The sequence below is a fragment of the Aquarana catesbeiana genome, linkage group LG13, assembly GCF_042186555.1.
Source record: "Aquarana catesbeiana isolate 2022-GZ linkage group LG13, ASM4218655v1, whole genome shotgun sequence".
NCBI classification, from domain to species: Eukaryota; Metazoa; Chordata; class Amphibia; order Anura; family Ranidae; genus Aquarana; species Aquarana catesbeiana.
Window position 1 is genome coordinate 229,279,991 of NC_133336.1, and position 22,392 is coordinate 229,302,382.

Here is a 22,392-nt window from a genome sequence, read left to right on the forward strand (position 1 = left end):
TGTGTGTATGGGGTGTAATGTATCTGTGTGTATGGGGGTGTAATGTATCTGTGTGTATGGGGGTGTAATGTGTCTGTGTGTATCAGGGTGTAATATGTCTGTGTGTATTGGGGTGTAATGTATCTGTGTGTATGGGGGTGTAATGTATCTGTGTGTATGGGGGTGTAATGTGTTTGTGTGTATGGGGGTGTAATGTGTCTGTGTGTATCGGGATGTAATGTATCTGTGTGTATTGGGGTGTAATGTATCTGTGTGTATGGGGGTGTAATGTATCTATGTGTATGGGGGTGTAATGTATCTGTGTGTATGGGGGTGTAATGTGTCTGTGTGTATCAGGGTGTAATGTATCTGTGTGTATGGGGGTGTAATGTATCTGTGTGTATGGGGGTGTAATGTATCTGTGTGTATGGGGGTGTAATGTGTCTGTGTGTATCGAGGTGTAATGTGTCTGTGTGTATCGGGGTGTAATGTATCTGTGTGTATGGGGGTGTAATGTATCTGTGTGTATGGGGGTGTAATGTATCTATGTGTATCGGGGTGTAATGTGTCTGTTTGTATCGGGGTGTAATGTATCTGTGTGTATGGGGGGTGTAATGTATCTTTGTGTATCGGGGTGTAATGTGTCTGTGTGTATTGGGGTGTAATGTATCTGTGTGTATGGGGGTGTAATGTATCTGTGTGTATGGGGGTGTAATGTATATGTGTGTATGGGGGTGTAATGTGTCTGTGTGTATCGGGGTGTAATGTATCTGTGTGTATGGGGGTGTAATGTATCTGTGTGTATGGGGGTGTAATGTATCTGTGTGTATGGGGGTGTAATGTGTCTGTGTGTATCGAGGTGTAATGTGTCTGTGTGTATCGAGGTGTAATGTGTCTGTGTGTATCGGGGTGTAATGTATCTGTGTGTATGGAGTGTGTAATGTATCTGTGTGTATGGGGGTGTAATGTATCTGTGTGTATGGGGGTGTAATGTATCTGTGTGTATCGGGGTGTAATGTATCTGTGTGTATTGGGGTGTAATGTGTCTGTGTGTATCGAGGTGTAATGTGTCTGTGTGTATCGGGGTGTAATGTGTCTGTGTGTATCGAGGTGTAATGTGTCTGTGTGTATGGGGGTGTAATGTATCTGTGTGTATGGGGGTGTAATGTATCTGTGTGTATGGGGGTGTAATGTGTCTGTGTGCATCGAGGTGTAATGTGTCTGTGTGTATCAGAGTGTAATGTATCTGTGTGTATGGGGGGTGTAATGTATCTGTGTGTATGGGGGTGTAATGTATCTGTGTGTATGGGGGTGTAATTTATCTGTGTTTATGGGGGTGTAATGTATCTATGTGTATCGGGGTGTAATGTATCTGTGTGTATCGGAGTGTAATGTGTCTGTGTGTATTGGGGTGTAATGTGTCTGTGTGTATGGGGGTGTGATGTATCTGTGTGTATCGGGGTGTAATGTGTCTGTGTGTATTGGGGTGTAATGCATCTGTGTGTATGGGGGGTGTAATGTATCTGTGTGTATCGGGGTGTAATGTGTCTGTGTGTATCGAGGTGTAATGTGTCTGTGTGTATCGGGGTGTAATGTATCTATGTGTATCGGGGTGTAATGTGTCTGTGTGTATCGGGGTGTAATGTGTCTGTGTGTATGGGGGTGTAATATATCTGTGTGTATCGGAGTGTAATGTGTCTGTGTGTATTGGGGTGTAATGTGTCTGTGTGTATGGGGGTGTAATGTATCTATGTGTATCGGGGTGTAATGTGTCTCCGTGTATTGGGGTGTAATGTATCTGTGTGTATGGGGGTGTAATGTGTCTGTGTGTATCAGGGTGTAATGTGTCTGTGTGTATGAGGGTGTAATGTATCTGTGTGTATGGGGGTGTAATGTATCTGTGTGTATGGGGGTGTAATGTATCTGTGTGTATGGGGGTGTAATGTATCTGTGTGTATGGGGGTGTAATGTATCTATGTGTATCGGGGTGTAATGTGTCTGTGTGTATTGGGGTGTAATGTGTCTGTGTGTATGGGGGTGTAATAAATCTGTGTGTATGGGGGTGTAATGTATCTGTGTGTATGGGGGTGTAATGTATCTGTGTGTATGGGGGTGTAATGTATCTGTGTGTATGGGGGTGTAATGTATCTGTGTGTATTGGGGTGTAATGTGTCTGCGTGTATTGGGGTGTAATGTATCTGTGTGTATGGGGGTGTAATGTATCTGGGGTTAGTAATCCATTTAATTCTCTCTAATGTTGTCTGAAGCTTGCAATATAGAAATTGATTGGAGGGGAGTTCTCCATACTAATGATTGTAAGTGTAATGTATGGGGGTGTAATGTATCTATGTGTATCGGGGTGTAATGTGTCTGTGTGTATTAGGGTGTAATGTGTCTGTGTGTATGGGGGTGTAATGTATCTGTGTGTATGGGGGTGTAATGTATCTGTGTGTATCGGGGTGTAATGTATCTGTGTGTATGGGGGTGTAATGTATCTGTGTGTATTGGGGTGTAATGTGTCTGCGTGTATTGGGGTGTAATGTGTCTGCATGTATTGGGGTGTAATGTGTCTGCGTGTATGGGGGTGTAATGTGTCTGTGTGTATCGGGGTGTAATGTGTCTGTGTGTATCGGAGTGTAATGTATCTGTGTGTATGGGTGATAAGAAATATGTAAAGAATTACAAGTGATATCAACATTTGCCTTGTTCCTTATATGCTTTTTTCTAGCTAAAATGGCGCTGACCTATTGTTTATGCAATCTGCTTAGTTCTGACCAACACCTACAACAATATTTAAAGAACTAGCAAAAGTTTACCATAGTAGGGCATATTGTGAAAGGACCCACTGTTTTTTTTGACAATAAAGCTGACGATGCACCATGAGTCACCAGTGTGCCTTAGCCAATGGCAGCTTGCCAAATACTGCTATAAAATGACATGTGTAAAAGGGTTCCTGTGTGACTCTGCTGAAACTCCTTGCTGTGTACAGAGCTCACCCCTATGTATCGGTACATTTGTAAAAATCTGTCTTCTAATCAACATGCCCGGAGTTGACTGATCAGTGAGAGAATGGAATTTTACCGACATCATGGTCCTTTCGAGCCGGAAGTAAGGATTAGGTGGTGGATCGAACGGTTCCGTCCAAAATATCGGTGAGTATCAGACTACCTCTCGCCGAGACCTAGGTCCTCCCACTCAAGGTAAGTGGTAAAAAGAGTCTGGTCGGTTCCGGGATCCACACCTGACTTCTACTCCTGGACTTCTGATCCAGTCCTCCGAGTCTGTGAAAGGTAAGACAGATCTTTTCTTTTCTCTTCTACTCGAGGTGATTTGGGTTTTTATTAAGTATGCCGGCACTGTAAGTTGATTTGACACAGGGGCCGAAGACAGAGGCACTTGGGGACGTTGCCTATGGTAAATAGACGTAGCCCGCTGTCCGAGACAGATTAAAAAAATTTTAAGGTACCGAAAGATGATAGATGATTGATAATTGTTGTGAATAGTGACTACACGTAATTTCGATAGATTACAGAGAGTCACAGTGGCCATTTCAGGTTTTTTTCTAACTGAGTGGTGGTTGGGACAAACAGGAAGTGAATGTACGAGCAGGAATCAATCTAACTTGATCAGAAACACTTCCCCCATAGATCGATTGTTTTTCTCTTTTTCTCTCGAGAGCAATATTTCCTGCACTGTTCCTTTTGCTGCATTTGTTAAATCATGAGACTAACTCTTGCTCTTTCCTCCTCATGTTTAACATTACTGCTAACTTTGTGTGGGGAGTCTTATATTTTTGCTTTACTGTGATCCAAGGGTTGCTAGTCTGGTGGTTAACAGGTTGATAAAAGGCCTGCTTTATGATCTGTCTGGCTGCAAACTTGTGGTTAAAAAAAAAACTGGACTCACTCACGCCTTCCTCCCCCCCCTCACGGACACCTAAGTGCACTTCCTCTTTTGTGTGAGTGTGTGTAAAAAAAAAAAAAAATTCTGATCAGAACGTTAAGAATACTGTTTTGACCAACTGTACTTTGTAGTAAATAAGGTAAAGGTATAAGTTGTTTTATATGTATATGTAAGTGTGTGTGTGTATGTGTATGTATATGTGTATATATATATGTTTATTTCCTGTTTGGAGAGTTTGGACTTTGTTTGCTGTTTTATATAGATTTTGGCAAAGTTCGAGAGTAGAATTACCAGTCTTGTATTCTAAACGCAAGGAAAAAAAACAGAGACATGGGGAATAGTTTCCCCATTAGAAGGAGATAAGAAATGTATGCATAGCAAATAACCAAAATCTGTTAAATATTGTGCTAAGTGGGAAAGGAAGTTGGGATTCAATGGTAAACTAACTGCGAAAGGGTGTCCAGACCAGATAACAGACTTGTGGGCACCGAGCTTCACACAGTAGTATAAACACAATAGCTGGAGCTAATTACAATTAACAATACAAACAACAATCTCCCCCCCTCCTCAGCCTATTCATCAACAGTTCGTCTCCTAGCCAGTCCTGGAGGCTAATGTGATCAGCTCACTCAATTACCAGGTTGAGTTCAGAATCAACCAAACCAATAATAGTCTCTACATACATCCTGGGAGATATTGTGGACAAATATTACTGTCCCATTTTAAGTAGTCCAAGATATATTTTCTCACTCACCCTGTGCCAGGATGGCACAGGGTGACTTAGACATAAGATGTATTCTGAGTTCCACGGGCCCTCCCGTCACAAAACTAAACTCCAGTTGTGGCAACAGCAGGTCAAATACTTAGGGTATAATATTTCAAAAGAAGGTCGACACCTGGATGAGGAGAGAATTTGAGCCCTCCACCAGGTGCCAAAGCCAGAAACAAAGAAACAAATGATGTCTTTTTTGGGCATGACAAATTTTTGTAGAACGTGGATTTCTGGGTATTCAAAACTGACCGCGCCCCGTTGGTCCATACATTTGAGCCCAGCACGACACCTTTACTGTATGACAATACTTTTGACACAACCTCACTTAACAATACAGAGATGTACTACATTAAACCCATCCACACAGCTACCACTTCCTACTGATGGTCATAAACATGACTGTAATCAGGCATGTACTGGCCATTGGGACTACAGGGAGTTTCCCGGTGGGCCGATGGCTCAGTGGGCCGATTTCAGTGACAGTGGACCGCTGCCTCCCTCCAGTCCTCTGTCCCCCCCGCAGTGCTCACCTCCTCTCCCTGGCTAGTTATGCAGCGCACCTGAATACAGACATGATGCTCAGGAGTCAACACTTAGAAGCTCATCATACGATCTGGAAGGAGGGCGGCCTCACTTTCCTGCCTAATCTTGTTCCATTGGGGGGGGGGGGGCACCAAACTGATTCTTTGCCCCAGGTGAAATAATGTCTAGCTTCCCCACTGGTACTGCCTATAAGAGAAATAATGTAGAACGGCTAATAGCTAGTGGGGGGGGGGGGCTTGGGTGGCAAGCCGGCATGGGAGAGACCTGTCAAAGTGGGCCAGTCTGGGTGAAGTCCAGGGCCAAATTTTTGTCCCAGTCCAGCCCTGACTGTAATGCTGCCATCGCTGAAAAGGTACTGCCATGAAGTGATTGGAAAGATGTACCGTTATCTAATCCTGACATGACACTTTTTGTTGATGGCTCCAGTACGAAAAATCCAGTGGCACAAGTGTAACTGGATAAGCAGAAGTGACACATGTCAGAACAGAAAATCATAGAGATAGATCATACAGTCCTTACTGATATACAGCAGAATATATCCTCTGGAGAAAATTAATATCGGAAAACAAAAGGTTGCACAATAATAGATAACATCTACACATCACCTGAAGGAAAGCTGGTATTGCCAAAATCCTTATTTAGGTATGCAGCAGTGTTGACACATGGAGTAACTCATGTGTCAAACAGGGGGATGACTGAGATGTTAAATAAGGTATGTACAGCCTATGGCTTCACAAACTACTAAAAAAACTTTTTGTTCCCAATGCATTATATGTGCAAGACACAATGCTCAGGGAGGCATAAGACCACGGAAAGGGAAGTTCCTCACACCGCAATATCCATTCCAACACATTTGCATGGATTTTATTGAATTAGACAAATGTGAAAAGGAAGAAATATTGTTTGGAAATCATTGATGCATTGACCTCATGGGTAGAGATATTCCCCACAGGAAGTGCTAACGCCTTAACAGTATCCAAAGCCTTACTAAAAGATATCATTCCACGATTTGGGATACCAGAGAAGATTTATAGTGATAATGGTTCACATTTTGGAAATCAGATCATAAAACACCTAACAGAAGTGATGGGTATAGAAGTAAAGAATGACTGTGCATATCACCCTCAGTCAGCAGGGCTCGTAGAAAGACATAATGGGATATTAAAGAGCAAGCTAAAAAAGGCTATGGAAGAGACAGGGAAAAATTGGATGTACTGTCTCCCACTAGCTATTTTAAGTATGCACATCACCCTCACTAAAGAGGGGCTGAGTCCATTTGAAATGATGTATGGTAGACCTTATAAAATACATTTATTACCAAATGAAACCCACACAGAGGAAGGGGAGAGAACCTTAGCACAATACATGTCAAGGTTATTAAAACAGAAACAAATTAACCAAGAGTGTTCCATTCCAGAAGGAGAGCCCATAGGAGAAGACAAAGTACAAATCGGGTGCTCATCAAGGTGATCAAAAAGAAGCATTGGCGCTCCCCTAAGTGGGACGGGCCATATCAAGTACTCCTTACTATTCCCACTGCAGTAAGAATTGCTGAAAGGAGTATCTGGATTCACCAATCCCACTGTAAAAAGGTAAACATAGGCAGAGTAGGGACAGAAAGACTGAAGGAGGGGGAAAGTCCAACTACAAAGGCAGGCAGATAAAAGGTCTGCTTGTCTCAAACTTGGTGAAGAAAAGGCCCTATTTAGGCCCCCCCTCACATCAGATAGGATGGTAGGGATTTTGTTCCTCGTGGGAGCATTGGTGACTCTAGGAGAGGCCTCTATACGGGGAGGTAGGAGACACGGGAGGATAGTGGAACCAATCAATTGGGAAGAGACAGGAAGAGCATTTGAACTTCACCTTTGTTGAAGGAACCACCAGTACTATACAGGTGGATTTCTGCCAGATGACAGATTGTGGAGATAAGGTAGAAGCAAGTAAGCTGACCTGGGCAGATAAATACGTGTGCTACCTGGCTGGAACTACCGGGTGTACTACTTGGGATTCAGTCATGTGGACAACTGCAGCAGGATTGGGGATATGAGATCCCAGCAGCAGGAGATTTAAAGAATAGATTAACCATAACTAAAGCGGCCCACTCTCCCTGTACAGAATCAAAGAATTGCAATATATTATTGATTTCCCTGAAGGACCCCAAACTAGAAGATCAGAGGTTATACCGTATAGGAGCTTGGATATCAGGAACTGACCCTTTGGGAAAATTCTTTCTTGAAGTCAAACCAAAGAATGAGACAAACAAGAAGAAAGAATTAGATAATGAGGACTGACTTAAAGTAGAGGTATTAGGATCCACAGTGAGATTCACCAATCTCACAGTGGAAGAAGCTATAACATTAGAAACAGGATACCAGGATAAGAATGAATGGCTTGAATGGTTAATATATACTGCTAACACCCTTAAAAAAGAGAACTGCTTGGTCTGTGCAGGGGCCAGACCCCAGCTGGCTACAGTGATTTTCCCTTAAATAACAATATAGATCCAGATGGTTTAGGGTGTATGCTAAAGCTATATCAAAAAACATACAAACCTGACACCAACACACCCTGTCATACATTAAGTTTGTTGTTTCCCCAGGTTCAGAGACCTCAGATACCCCCTGCTGTCACGGTATACCCTGACAACTTTACTTGTTTTGCACTTCTGGGGAATGAGAGTGGCAAAGATTTGGGGTCTTTACCGGATGACTACTGCATGGAGAGGATTAACAAAATAGTAAAGGGAGAGGGTGACAACTGGGTTGAGCACGACACCCAGAGGGCGGACGTCTGGTGGTTATGCGGAGACAAGAGGCTCAGAGCGAGCATCCCAGCCAATTCCCGAGGGGATTGTGCCCTGGTACAGCTGGTAATGCTTCTGCGCTTACTGTCAGAGTCCCCTTGGAAGAAGGGTCACCGGAGGAGCAGAAGGGACACCTCTCCTGCGGGGTCTTTTGACCCCCAGATCTACATAGATGAGATTGGGGTTTCCGCGTAGAGTGGCGAGCGAGTTTAAGGCTAGGAACCAAGTGGCAGCTGGATTTGAGTCTCTTCTCTGGTGGGTGACAGTAAACAAAAAATGTTGACTGGATTAACTATATATATTATAACCAACAAAGGTTTGTAAACTACACCAGGGATGCAGTTAAGGGATTGACAGAGCAATTAGCCCCTACCTCTCTGACGGCATGGCAGAATAGGATGGCATTAGATATGGTCCTAGCAGAAAGAGGAAGGGTCTGTAAAATGTTTGGTGGTATGTATTGCACCTTTATTTCTAACATTACAGCTCCTGGAGGAACCGTGACTAGAGCCCTCGAAGGATTGACAGCTTTATCGAATGAATTAGCGGAAAACTCAGGTACTGATGATCCATTCACAAATTGGCTTGAAGGTTGGTTTGGGAAATGGACTGGACTTGCCAAGGTCAAGGACTTGCTAAGGTCTGAAAACCCAGTTGTGGAACGGACCTGCACTGAAGTAATAAATTGAGGAAGCAAATATAGATATCAGAGGAGGGAATGATAAGAAATATGTAAAGAATTACAAGTGATATCAACATTTGCCTTGTTCCTTATATGCTTTTTTCTAGCTAAAATGGCACTGACTTATTGTTTATGCAATCTGCTTAGTTCCGACCAACACCTACAACAATATTTAAAGAACTAGCAAAAGTTTACCATATTAGGGCATATTGTGAAAGGACACACTGTTTTTTTGACAATAAAGCTGACGATGCACCATGAGTCCCCAGTGTGCCTTAGCCAATGGCAGCTTGCCAAATACTGCTATAAAATGACATGTGTAAAAGGGTTCCTGTGTGACTCTGCTGAAACTCCTTGCTGTGTACAGAGCTCACCCCTATGTATCGGTACATTTGTAATAAATCTGTCTTCTAATCAACATGACCGGAGTTGACTGATCAGTGAGAGAATGGAATTTTACCGACAATGGGGGTGTAATGTATCTGTGTGTATGGGGGTGTAATGTATCTGTGTGTATGGAGGTATAATGTATCTGTGTGTATGGGGGTGTAATGTATCTATGTGTATCGGGGTGTAATATGTCTGTGTGTATCGGGGTGTAATGTATCTGTGTGTATGGGGGTGTAATGTATCTGAGTGTATGGGGGTGTAATGTGTCTGTATGTATGGGGGTGTAATGTATCTGTGTGTATGGGGGTGTAATGTATCTGTGTGTATGGGGGTGTAATGTGTCTGTGTGTATTGGGGTGTAATGTATCTGTGTGTATGGGGGTGTAATGTATCTGTGTGTGTATGGGGGTGTAATGTGTTTGTGTGTATTGGGGTGTAATGTATCTGTGTGTATCGGGGTGTAATGTGTCTGTGTGTATTGGGGTGTAATGTATCTATGTGTATGGGGGTGTAATGTGTCTGTGTGTATCGGGGTGTAATGTGTCTTTCTATTTCGGAGTATAATGTGTCTTTCTGTTTCGGAGTATAATGTATCTGGATATATCATAGTTGCCAACATTGCAAAAAAAAAAATGTGGGACACTTTTTTGGCTGCAGGCGGAGCCGTATAATAATTAGGGGGTTGGGGCATGTGTTTGTAGGCGTGGCTTAGCAATAAAAAATAAAATTGCAGCGCGCTTAGCATGCCACAGCGAAAAATGGGTGTGGCTTAATGGGCGTGGCTCAAAGGGGTGTGGTTAGAGTCTGAGATGAATAAGGGAGGGAGAGGGAAAGGGGGAGAAAGGAATGAAGGGACAACAGCCCCAGATCCTACACAACAATAGAAATACAGTGGGGCAAAAAAGTATTTAGACAGCCACCAATTGTGCATGTTCTCCCACTTAAAAACATGAGAGAGGCCTGTAATTGTCATCATAGGTATACCTCAATTATGAGAGACAAAATGTGGAACAAATCCAGACAATCACATTGTCTGATTTTTGAAAGAATTTATTTGCAAATTATGGTGGAAAATAAGTATTTGGTCACCTACAAACAAGCAAGATTTCTGGCTCTCACAGACCTGTATCTTCTTCTTTAAGAGGCTCCTCTGTCCTCCACTTATTACCTCTTTTAATGGCACCTGTTTGAACTTGTTATCAGTATAAAAGACACCTGTCCACAACCTCAACAGTCACACTCCAAACTCCACTATGATGAAGACCAAAGAGCTGTCAAAGGACACCAGAAACAAAATTGTAGACCTGCACCAGGCTGGGAAAACTGAATCTGCAATAGGCAGGCAGCTTGGTGTGAAGAAACTGTGGGAGCAATAATTACAAAATGGAAGACATACAAGACCACTGATAATCTCCCTCTATCTGGGGCTCCATGCAAGATCTCACCCCGTGGGGTCAAAATGATCACAAGAATGGTTAACAAAAATGCCAGAACCAAACGGAGGTACCTAGTGAATGACCTGCAGAGAGCTGGGACCAACGTAACAAAGGCTACCATCAGTAACACACTACGCCACCAGGGACTCAGATCCTGCAGTGCCAGACGTACCACCTGTCACACCACTGTCCCACACTCCACTTGAGTGCTTCCGTCATATACCACTTCCTCCCAGTCTGTATACAGATATCAGATATTCCAACCGCTCTCAAGCATAAAACAAGGCGACACTTGCTTGTTGCTAACATGGACTGACTCTTTATTTGAGATCTCACACAAATATATACACAGCAGAATGACTAAAACCTAACCTAATTAACATGAGCTAATTAACTAATCCTTTTACCCAGACTAAGTGACTACGTCTCCTAGCTCATTGACTATTCAACACACATTACCATAAACATCAACACAGGGTTAATTAGAACAAACAACAATGAGGTGAATACCCTTAGAACCTGTGGTAAGCCAGACTAAACTCATTTACATTAAACACATTATAGCTGACATCAGACAGGTGAGTGGAGTTAATGACATTAGCATCTTCTCACAGTATGAGTCCCAACAGTATGACTCATTCACTATTGCTACTATGGCAAATACAGGGTCCCCAGAGTCTGTGTGTCCTGGGGGACAAGGACCCGAAGCCAAAGTAACAACACCTCAAGAGTACCCCAAATGCCAGGGCCCATAATATGTAGGCAAGAGGCTCACATTCAGTCCCCTCCAAAAGCCTCTATTCCGGGTGAGTCTGTCACCCCCCCCTGCTTAAGCCAGTACATGTCCAGGCCCATCTGAGGTTTGCTAGAGAGCATTTGGATGATCCAGAAGAGGATTGGGAGAATGTCATATGGTCAGATGAAACCAAAGTAGAACTGTTTGGTAGAAACCCAACTCGTCATGTTTGGAGGAGAGAGAATGCTGAGTTGCAACCAAAGAACACCATACCTACTGTGAAGCATGGGGGTGGCAACATCATGCTTTGGGGCTGTTTCTCTGCAAAGGGAATAGGACGACTGATCCGAGTACATGAAAGAATGAATGGGGCCATGTATCGTGAGATTTTGAGTGCAAACCTCCTCCCATCAGCAAGGGCATTGAAGATGAAACGTGGCTGGGTCTTTCAGCATGACAATGATCCCAAACACACCGCCCGGGCAACGAAGGAGTGGCTTCGTAAGAAGCATTTCAAGGTCCTGGAGTGGCCTAGCCAGTCTCCAGATCTCAACCACATAGAAAACCTTTGGAGGGAGTTGAAAGTCCGTGTTGCCCAGCGACAGCCCCAAAACATCACTGCTCTAGAGGAGATCTGCATGGAGGAATGGGCCAACATACCAGCAACAGTGTGTGACAACCTTGTGAAGACTTACAGAAAACGTTTGACCTCTGTCATTGCCAACAAAGGATATATAACAAAGTATTGGGATGAACTTTTGATGTTGACCAAATACTTATTTTCCACCATAATTTGCAAATAAATTCTTTCAAAAATCAGACAATGTGATTGTCTGGATTTGTTTCCACATTTTGTCTCTTATAGTTGAGGTATACCTATGATGACAATTACAGGCCTCTCTCATCTTTTTAAGTGGGAGAACTTGCACAATTGGTGGCTGACTAAATACTTTTTTGCCCCACTGTATGTGTATTCTAGAAAGTTTAACAATCAGCAGATTAAGATACTCCAAACACCTGGTGTTAGCGCTTCAATCATTCCGGCACCATGATTGTTATTGTGTCAGGGTGATTGAAGCGCATTATTTCTACTATTACTATTGTAATATAAAATGAAATCATTCAACTCACCATAATACCGAATCAGTGGGATCCCTGAGCGTGTCACTAGCCACGTCGCCTGCCACCAGCAGAGTCCTTCCTTGCATCAGGTGCCCCCAGCAGAGTCTGTCCTTGCATCAGGTGCCCCCAGCAGAGTCTGTCCTTGCATCAGGTGTCCCCAGCAGAGTCCGTCCTTGTATCAGGTGCCCCCAGCAGAGTCCATCCTTGCATCAGGTGTCCCCAGCAGAGTCTGTCCTTATATCAGGTGTCCTCAGCAGAGTATGTCCTCGTATCAGGTGTCCCCAGCAGAGTCTGTCCTCATATCAGGTGTCCCCAGCAGAGTCTGTCCTCGTATCAGGTGCCCCCGGCAGAGTCCCTCCTTGCATCAGGTGCCTCCAGCAGAGTCAGTCTTTACACCAGTGTTCCCGGCCTCAGTCCTTAAATGAGTGTCCCAGGCAGAGCCATAGTTACCCCCCCGTACATAGTAACCCCCTCCCCCTGTACATAGTTTCCCCTCTCCCCCTAGTTACCCCCCTGTACATAATTACCCCCCTGTGCATAGTTACCCCCCCTGTACATAGTATCCCCCCTGTACATAGTTCCCCCCCTGTACATAGTTCCCCCCCTGTACATAGTAACCCCTCCTGTACATAGTTAACCCCCTCCTGTAAATAGTTAACCCCCTCCTGTAAATAGTTAACCCCTCCTCCTGTATATAGTTAACCCCCCCTCCTGTATATAGTTAACCCTCCCCTCTCCTGTACATAGTTAACCCCCCTCCTGTATATAGTTAACCCCCCTCCTGCATATAGTTAACCCTCCCCCTCCTGTATATAGTTAACCCTCCCTCTCCTGTATATAGTAAACCCCACTCCTCCTGTATATAGCTAACCCCCCTCCTCCTGTATATAGCTACCCACCTCCTGTATATACGTAACCCCCCTCCTCCTGTATATAGTTACCCACCCCCTGTACATTAAAGTTAAATTGCTGCAGAGACAAGAGCCAGTGGCGTCACTACAGCTGGTGTCACCCGGTGCGGAAAAAAATTGGTGTCAACCCCCCTCCACCAACTATGGTCCCCCTTCAGTACAGACCCCCCTCCCATTAGTCAAGACCCCCCCACTAAGTACAGACCGCCCCTCCAGCAGTATAGACACTCCTCCCTCAGTACAGACCCCCCCACTAAGTACAGACCCCTCCATCAGTTTAGACCCCTCTCAGCATAGACCCCCCTCATCAGTATAGACCCACTCAGTACAGACCCCTCTCCCTCAATACAGACCCCCCTCAGTGCAGTCCCCCATCTATCAGTATATACCCCCTCAGTGCAGACCCCCCTCCATCAGTGCAGACCTCCTCAGTGCAGACCCTCTCAGTGCAGACCCCCTCAGTGCAGTCCCCCCATCTATCAGTATAGACCCCCTCAGTGCAGACCCCCCTCCATCAGTGCAGACCCCCCTCAGTGCAGACCCCCTCAGTGCAGACCCCCTCCATCAGTGCAGACCCCCTCAGTGCAGACCCCCCTCAGTGCAGATCCCCCTCAGTGCAGATCCCCTCGGTGCAGACCCCCTCAGTGCAGACCCTTCTCCATCAGTACAGATCCCCTCAGTGCAGACACCCTCAATTCAGACCCCCCTTCATCAGTGCAGACCCCCCCTCTATCAGTGCCAGTGCAGACCCTCCCCTCTGTCACGGGCATGGCCAGAGCGGAGGCTGTTGGAGAGGACTGTGTGCAAGCCTGTTGCCCACCGATTATGGGCCCTAGCATTTGAGGTGAATGAGAAATCCAGTCTGAACTGTATTAATCGGACTCAGTCATGTATATATTGTATGGGGACTCCTTACTGTATATTTGTGTCCCTGAAGAGGGAGGGGGGATTCCTCCAGCAGCCCCCTGCTGATAAGACTGATTCATTCTGCTGGGACACATCCTGTGAGGAGATGCTGGTGTTATCAACATGTGTTTATGTTAATTGAGAGAGCTGATCACATTAGCCACCAGCCCTGGCTAATAGACGAATGGTCTAGGCTGAGGAGGGGGGAGATTGTTGTTTGTATTGTTAATTGTATTAATGTGTGAAGCTCGGTGCCCACAAGACTGTCATCTGGTCTGGGTACATTTTGTAGTAATTTAGGTCATGTTAATTAGGTTAGCTTTGAGTCATCCCTGCTGTATAAAGGTCTGTGAGATCTCAAAATAAAGGTAGTTCTGATGTACTCCAAGACTGGTGTTGTCTAGTTCTTGGGGTTCCTATAGCCAGATCCATTGGACTCGTGTTCCAGAACTTAGGAAGCGGTATATGACGGAAGCACTCAAGCGGAGTGTGGGGCGTTCCGTGACATTGGTGGCAAGCAGCGGGAAAGCTTCCTGAAGTCTGAAGTCTGGGACATCCAAACCTCCAACTGGATCCAAGATCAGCATAGCAGACTTCAGTCACCCCAGCGGAGATATGAACCTGGCATCAGAATTCCCGGGGCTGCTGCGGATCATCCTTTCAACGTACACCAGGACTGTGTCTGAGGATGAATACCTGGAGCTCAGGCAGCTGATTCGGGTGGAGCTCTGGATTGCAGCCCTCCGCCTCGCTGGTATAAAACAGGGCAAGTGCTTTCCAACCCAAGAGCAACGGGCCAGTGACCAACGGGCATTGCGGATGGCATTCCTGGGAGAGCAGCCCCAGGAGCAATGGGTGACTGAGTTGGACAGGTTGGTCCAGCAGGAGATAGAGCTGGACAATCGATATCGGGCTCTGCAATGGCACGCAGAGGAGGGATATTTAGGGGAGACAACAGAATGCTCTCCGGAGGGATATGACTTTGGCGGCCCTGGATTGCTGTGGGAGAACCTTACAGATCTTTTTATGTTTGGCGATGAAGGGGAACCTGACCTTGAGGACATGAGAGACTATAGAGAGTCTATGCTCGGTCTTGCAGGGGTCTCAGAGCTCAAACCTGATCTGGACCATTTGCTAAGGAAGGAACAGCATCTGGAAAGGGCATACAGGAAACTGCTAGAACAAGTTCAGCAGCATGCCAGAGAATCGGCAGTGGAAAATCCGGAGATTGCCGTCCCCAAACCTGAAGTGCTGACAACAGGGCAGAGCTCTGCTAACCTCTGTCCAGAAATGATAACATCTTCTGGGTTCCATGGACAGGAGATGGTGAACCCCTATTCCCCAACATCAGTTGCAGAGACATGGGATTTGATAGACTTTTCTGCTGAGGAAGAACAACCTGATGAGCCTCCAGCAGAAGAGCTGCTATCAGGGCCAAAGTTCACTGTGTTCTGCCCAGCACCAACAATGGCTTCGGCCTTCCTGAGAGAAGAGGTAGTCGGCCTTTCTCCCACAACACTGACAGGGACATGTGATTTTCTGCCAGCAGCATCTATGGAGTTAAAACAAACTTCTCCAGCTGAAGATCTGGTAACTGAACAGAGGGTCCAAGACCTCTGTCCCACACTTTTACCACTTCCAGAGACTGGGGATTTAATAGACATTTCTGTAGAGGAGGAACCACCTAGCAAACCCCCAGCAGAAGTGCTGGCAACCGGACAGAGGGTCCAAGACCTCTGCCCCACATCTGCAGCAATTGTGGAGGCTCAGGGTGAGAAGATGGCAATCACTTCCCAGCAGCAGATACAGGGGGAGAAGGGAGAGGAGGTGTGTGTTGTCCCTCCCCAACAGTTGGCCAGGGTGGAGGAAGTGGGCTTTCCTCCCCAGCAAAGATCCGTGTACCTGGGAGACAGTACCATCGACATGTCGTCCCAGCAGCCAGATGAGGGAATAGAAAAGGAAGCAGCCGGCTCACCTCCCCAATGGCAGCTACACAGTTTGGGAGGGGAGGAAGCCAGCTGCCTGCCCCAACAGTTAGCTGGAGCAGAGGATGCGGAGTCCCCAGCAGAAGTGCTGGCAACAGGGCAGAGTGCTACCAACCTCTGCCCAGCACCAGCAACAACTACAGAGTTCCAGGGAGGCGGGGCAGTCGGCCTCCCTCTCCAACAGTTAGCCGGAACAGATGGTGTGGAGTTTCCAGCAGAAGGGCTGGCAACAGGGCCGAGGACTGCTGGACTCTGCCCTCAACTAACAGAGGATGGATTTCCTGTGAAGGTGGATGGGACTTCAGTCTCCACCTGTATACCCCAGGGATGCTGGGCAGTGGGCCCCGATCCCCAACAGCATGACAGAGAGGTTGGCTGGGTGAGTGATAGTCTGTTTGGAATAATTTATTTGGGGTACGGTGTGGGTACAGGCAGTAGAGGACTGGAGCTGTTTACTAACTTCGGAGTCAACCCGTCTGGGGTCTCCTCCTGTGTTAGTCTCCTGCCGAACGGGGAGAAATGTCACGGGCATGGCCAGAGCGGAGGCTGTTGGAGAGGACTGTGTGCAAGCCTGTTGCCCACCGATTATGGGCCCTAGCATTTGAGGTGAATGAGAAATCCAGTCTGAACTGTATTAATCGGACTCAGTCATGTATATATTGTATGGGGACTCCTTACTGTATATTTGTGTCCCTGAAGAGGGAGGGGGGATTCCTCCAGCAGCCCCCTGCTGATAAGACTGATTCATTCTGCTGGGACACATCCTGTGAGGAGATGCTGGTGTTATCAACATGTGTTTATGTTAATTGAGAGAGCTGATCACATTAGCCACCAGCCCTGGCTAATAGACGAATGGTCTAGGCTGAGGAGGGGGGAGATTGTTGTTTGTATTGTTAATTGTATTAATGTGTGAAGCTCGGTGCCCACAAGACTGTCATCTGGTCTGGGTACATTTTGTAGTAAATTAGGTCATGTTAATTAGGTTAGCTTTGAGTCATCCCTGCTGTATAAAGGTCTATGAGATCTCAAAATAAAGGTAGTTCTGATGTACTCCAAGACTGGTGTTGTCTAGTTCTTGGGGTTCCTATAGCCAGATCCATTGGACTCGTGTTCCAGAACTTAGGAAGCGGTATATGACGGAAGCACTCAAGCGGAGTGTGGGGCGTTCCGTGACACCCTCCCATAATGCCCCCCAGCACATATCCATTAGAGCAGAAGGGAGCACTATGTGATAATACAGCGGGACTGACTGGCAGCACTACGGCCCCTGGGAGGAACTTGTAAATTTTTTTTTGTTGCCATGCTGCAGATACTCGCTCTGCCCATCCACCTCCATGGCGGCCATTTCCTCTCTCTTGACGGCTGTTCGGGAGCCGTCATTGTGTTTGTGGCTGTGTGCTGTGTCTGGCCGCCGGCACAGTGTGTTCAGTGGAGAGGGGAGGGGCCGATCCCTGCAGCTAAAGAAGCCGATTCATTGGCTGCACGGATCGAGTTCCTTTCCTCTCTCCACTGAACACAAGGGGGAAGATCTAGTGGCGGCGGCGGCCATTTTGCTGGAGCCAGCTGCTCAGAAAGTTAAAAAACAAACATTCCTGATTTTCCCGAAAATCCCGATTCGGGACAGCCTCCGATCGGGGCGAGGGTCCCAAAATCAGGATTGTCCCGGGAATATCGGGATTGTTGGCAACTATGGTATATGTATCTGTGTGTATCGGGGTGTAATGTATCTGTGTGTATCGGGGTGTAATGTGTCTGTGTGTATCGGGGTGTAATGTATCTGTGTGTATCGGGGTGTAATGTGTCTGTGTGTATCGGGGTGTAATGTATCTGTGTGTATCGGGGTGTAATGTGTCTGTGTGTATCAGGGTGTAATGTATCTGTGTGTATCGGGGTGTAATGTATCTGTGTGTATGGGGGTGTAATGTATCTGTGTATATCGGGGTGTAATGTGTCTGTGTGTATGGGAGTATAATGTATCTGGGTGTATGGGGGGGGGGTTTGTATCTGGGTGTAATGTATCTGTGTGTAATCTGTGTGTATGGGGGGTGTAATGTATCTGGGTGTATCTGTACTATGTCTGCAGTCTCTGACTGTGATAATGACAGTCAAAAAGGGGCGGAGCATGGGTGACCTTAAAATGATGCTGTGACAGACCTAGCCAGGACAGAGGCTGTTGGAGAGGACTGAATGCACGGCTCTTGCCTTTTGATTATGGGCCCTGGATTTTCAAGGGAACAATACTCTTTGTGAGGTGAATGAGAAATCCAGTCTGATCTGTACTAGTCGGACTCAGTCGTGTATATATGTATATAATGTATGTTGTCTCATTCTGTTGTGGACTCTTTGCTGTGATCATTTGGGATATGTGTCCCTGTAGAGGGAGAGGGGATTCTTCCAGCAGCCCCCGGCTGATAAGACTGTTTACTGATGAGAAGTTAAACACACCTGACCTGTGTGTCCATTGTCTTTGGACAGTTTAACCCGCCCTCTTTTCCAAGGGTGGGGGGGAAGAGTCTCTGAGTTATTTTATCTGTTGTGTCCATGTGTGATAATAAAACAGTCAATGATAGCAGTGAAACAAGCGTCGCCTTGTTTTGTGCTTGGGAGCAGTTGGATTACCTGATATCTGTATCCAGACTGGGAGGAAGTGGTATACTGACGGAAACACTCAAGCGGAGTGTGGGACGTTCCGTGACAGATGCCCCCACCGAAAAAAGTTCTGCGGACGCCCAGATGATAAAATACAGATAAATACAGCCTTCAATCCAGGGGAGTCACAATCTCATTAGAAATGAAATACCTGGAGGCGACAGTCAACTTGCATAAAGTGCTCAGGTGCTTCAGTGAAAAGTGCAACGGTGCTCCAAAACTTTTGAATCGGTGAAGCGGCTCCCCCTTTGGTGTCCCCACTCACCAAAATTATTGGATCCTCAGCTTCGCAGTCTGGGATCAAAAAGGCAGTGATCAAATGATCTGGGGATATGCTGGATGGTTCTTCAGTAAAATCTTCAACCCCTGCTAGCGGCCGAAAAAAGGGTTAAAACGACCTGCAAAGTGCTGCTGCAGCTGGCTGGCACTTCGGCAGCGGTGCCCATTCATTTCAATGGGCAGAATAGGTGGAGGAGCGGTGTATACCATGCTCCTTCACCGCTCCAAAGATGCTGCTTGCAGGAGTTTTTTAACATTCTGCCAGCACACCGCCCCAGTGTGAAAGCACTCCAGGTTTCACACTGGGACTGCAGGGGAGCCATTTTTCAGGCGCATTACAGGCGCTATTTTTAGCCCAAAAGTGCATGAAAAACGCCTCCAGTGTGAAAGGGTCTTACAGGACCATTACCCCCTTTCTTAGTCTATAGGAGGAAGCTCCAGCTGGTCTATTATTTGTATTTTTGTCATAATTGGGATATCTGGAGGATTTCTCTATATCAGTCAGGCTGCTGTTATTCAGATATTGCGATTTTTCTTATATTTTGCACTGCGTACTTTACTCATGTTTTTTTTTTTACATTTTTCCAGATTTTGTCCTCCTGCAGAGACCTCCATCTGCCATCTATGAAGGAGACGCCCTGACTCTGAGATGTCATCATGATAAGGATTTTAGTGGCTTTCAAACAAGATTTTACAAGAATAATGAAGAGATAAAATCACAATTCCCGGACTCTGACTTCCGTATTCAGAAAGTGGATCTAAACACATCCGGACATTATAAATGTTCTAAACAAATAGTACTTTCTGATAGATCTGATTCGTATGAGTTCTCAGATGAATTCTCGCTCTCTGTGAAAGGTGAGTCCCTATAACACGGCACATCCTGGGGATAGTACGGGGATCTGGGGATGGATGAAGGGCTCAGTATGGGGATCAATGTTATTATTGGATGGATGGGGGCGGAGACAACATTTTCTGCTGTCAGCAAGAAACAAACAGCTGTTGGCTGCATTTCAGCTCCAGATAAAGACACAGAGGTAAGTAGCTGAGGATGGCGACTTGGCGAGACATTTATATACAAATACATTTTGAGGGTTTCATTTAAAGGGCTTTTAATGTATAACGAGCACTGCGACTCAAATGTAATGCTTATGCCGCGTACACACGGTCAGACTTTTCGACCGGACTGGTCCGGCGGATGCCGACGGACCAAATCCGGCGGACAATCCGATCGTGTATGGGCTTCACCGGACCTTCAGCGGACTTTTCCAGTCGCAAATCTGACGGACTTTAGATTTGAAACATGCTTCAAATCTTTACGTCGTAACTCCGCCGGACCCAGAAATCCGCTCGTCTGTATGCTAGTCCGATGGACAAAAACCCACGCTAGGGCAGCTATTGGCTACTGGCTATCAACTTCCTTATTTTAGTCCGGTCGTACGTCATCACGTATGAATCCGTCGGACTTTTGTGTGATCGTGTGTAGTTAAGTCCGTTTGTTAGAAAGTCCGCTGCAAGTCCGCCAAAAGTCAGTCGAAAGTCTGTTGGACGGGCTGTCGGACTTTTGTAGCCAAAAAGTCCGACCGTGTGTACGCGGCATTAGCCTTGGACCAGGGTATAGATTTAAGCCACAAAATCTTTTTTTCTAAATGGATGTAAACCCTTCCATATCCCCAGTGAAGTGAGTGGCCTCAGGTAATACACAGAGATTTAACAAATCCCCCTATATAAGTTGTACCGGTTTATCTGCAGTGTTCTCTTCTCTACATCTGTTCAAAGTGCAGAATTTTTAAAGCGTGTCTAAGAATTCAGAAAAACGGGTGTGGAGAGCTGATGTTACACTCTGCAGAGCTCAGTGAGGGGAGCTCTGAAAGCTGATTGGAGGGAAGGGACACACCCCCCTCCACACAGCACACAGGAACAGAGCTGAGGCTGTCAATCAGCTGGAGCCCCTCCCCTGTCACCTTTTTCTCTTGGTGTCAGGAAAACTTGTCTGAAGTGACTTATGCTGATAGCAGAGGAAGGAGACAGCAGACAGGAATGACACTTAGTGCTCTGGACTGAGACAAGTACACACTATAGAGGGATATGCTTTGTTCACATTTCATATCTGAGGTTTAGCAACAATGGCCCTCACAAAATATTTGTTTATTATGTAATAAGTTACATAAATGTATAACCAAGTAAGGGAATACTGGTTGCTCGGACCCTGATCTTTTTTTTTTATAATCAAATTTAAATTTGTATTATAAACTTCAACATTTCCATTCAATATTATACATTCTTGTATTCCATGTTTTTACACGAAGAACACCCAAATAAACCTTCCAAGAAAAATCTAAGTACTAAATTATCTTGTCGAAAATTTACCAATTATACAACCTCCCCCCCCCCCCCCCCGCAAAGAAACAAAAAAAAAAAGTTTTTCACTTCCCTCCTCCCCGCCATCCCTGAAGAAAGTCTACTCCATCCCCCCCCCCCTCCCCACTCCATTCCTTCTACTTTGAGTCATGTTCCCTCCTATTGTGCCCTTCTGTGTCACAACAAAAAAAAAGTGGTGTTGGCATCACGTGATTGAGTGACTTACGTGTAATGACCTACATGGCCTGTTTCCTCAACCCTTTAAATAACAGTCCAAAAAAAAAGAAAAAAGAAATAAAAAAAAGAGGTAGGGGTGATCCCCTCTCCTACTTCTACGTATTTTTAGATTCCCTCTCTACCAAAATCTCATATAATATAAGAGGCCACTAACGGCCATTTTGTTCAAAATAAAATAATTATATCATGTGTTAAAATGTTATCAACCGTATTTACGTGTAAACAACCCTCCTGACCTACTGCTCCCCCCAATATAAGTGACAAACCCATAACTCCACAAAAAAGAAAAAGAAAAAAATGGTGGTCTCCTTGTGGTGACATATACAGTCTCTATCCGATTTCCACTTTTATACATTTATACATTTATTTTTTTTATTTCAATAAATTTTTATTGAGCATTTCAGTAAAAGGATACAGAAAGAGAAAAATGGGGAGTAAAAGTAAATGGATTGTATAACAGAAAATGGGTTGTTTAACATAAAATATGGCGGTAAGTGATATACAGCCTAGGTGATATATATTCAGAAGTTACAATCTTATGTAAGTTAAATAGGTATAGTTTTAGACCTACTGGTACTGTTAATACCTTACAGTCACCTCATGTAGCAATTAAGTCATAGCCTATATGGCCATATAGACCAGGATTTGTCAAACTTTGCACATTTTGATGAGTTTAATGCTATAAGACGTTCAAAGGT

At 45.4% G+C, this 22,392-nt stretch overlaps 1 protein-coding gene across 1 annotated transcript in view; it reads left to right on the forward strand.

Moving 5' to 3' along the window:
* The window catches only part of LOC141116906 (low affinity immunoglobulin gamma Fc region receptor III-A-like), a 34,552-nt gene extending 25,498 nt beyond the window's left edge, over positions 1–9,054 (forward strand). The window contains exons 4-5 of the mRNA XM_073609401.1: positions 8,487–8,558; positions 8,592–9,054. Coding sequence (XP_073465502.1) covers positions 8,487–8,558; positions 8,592–8,689 — 170 coding nt within the window. The 3' untranslated portion in view covers positions 8,690–9,054. The remainder of the gene's footprint in view (positions 1–8,486; positions 8,559–8,591) is intronic.
* Positions 9,055–22,392: the final 13,338 nt, after the last annotated feature.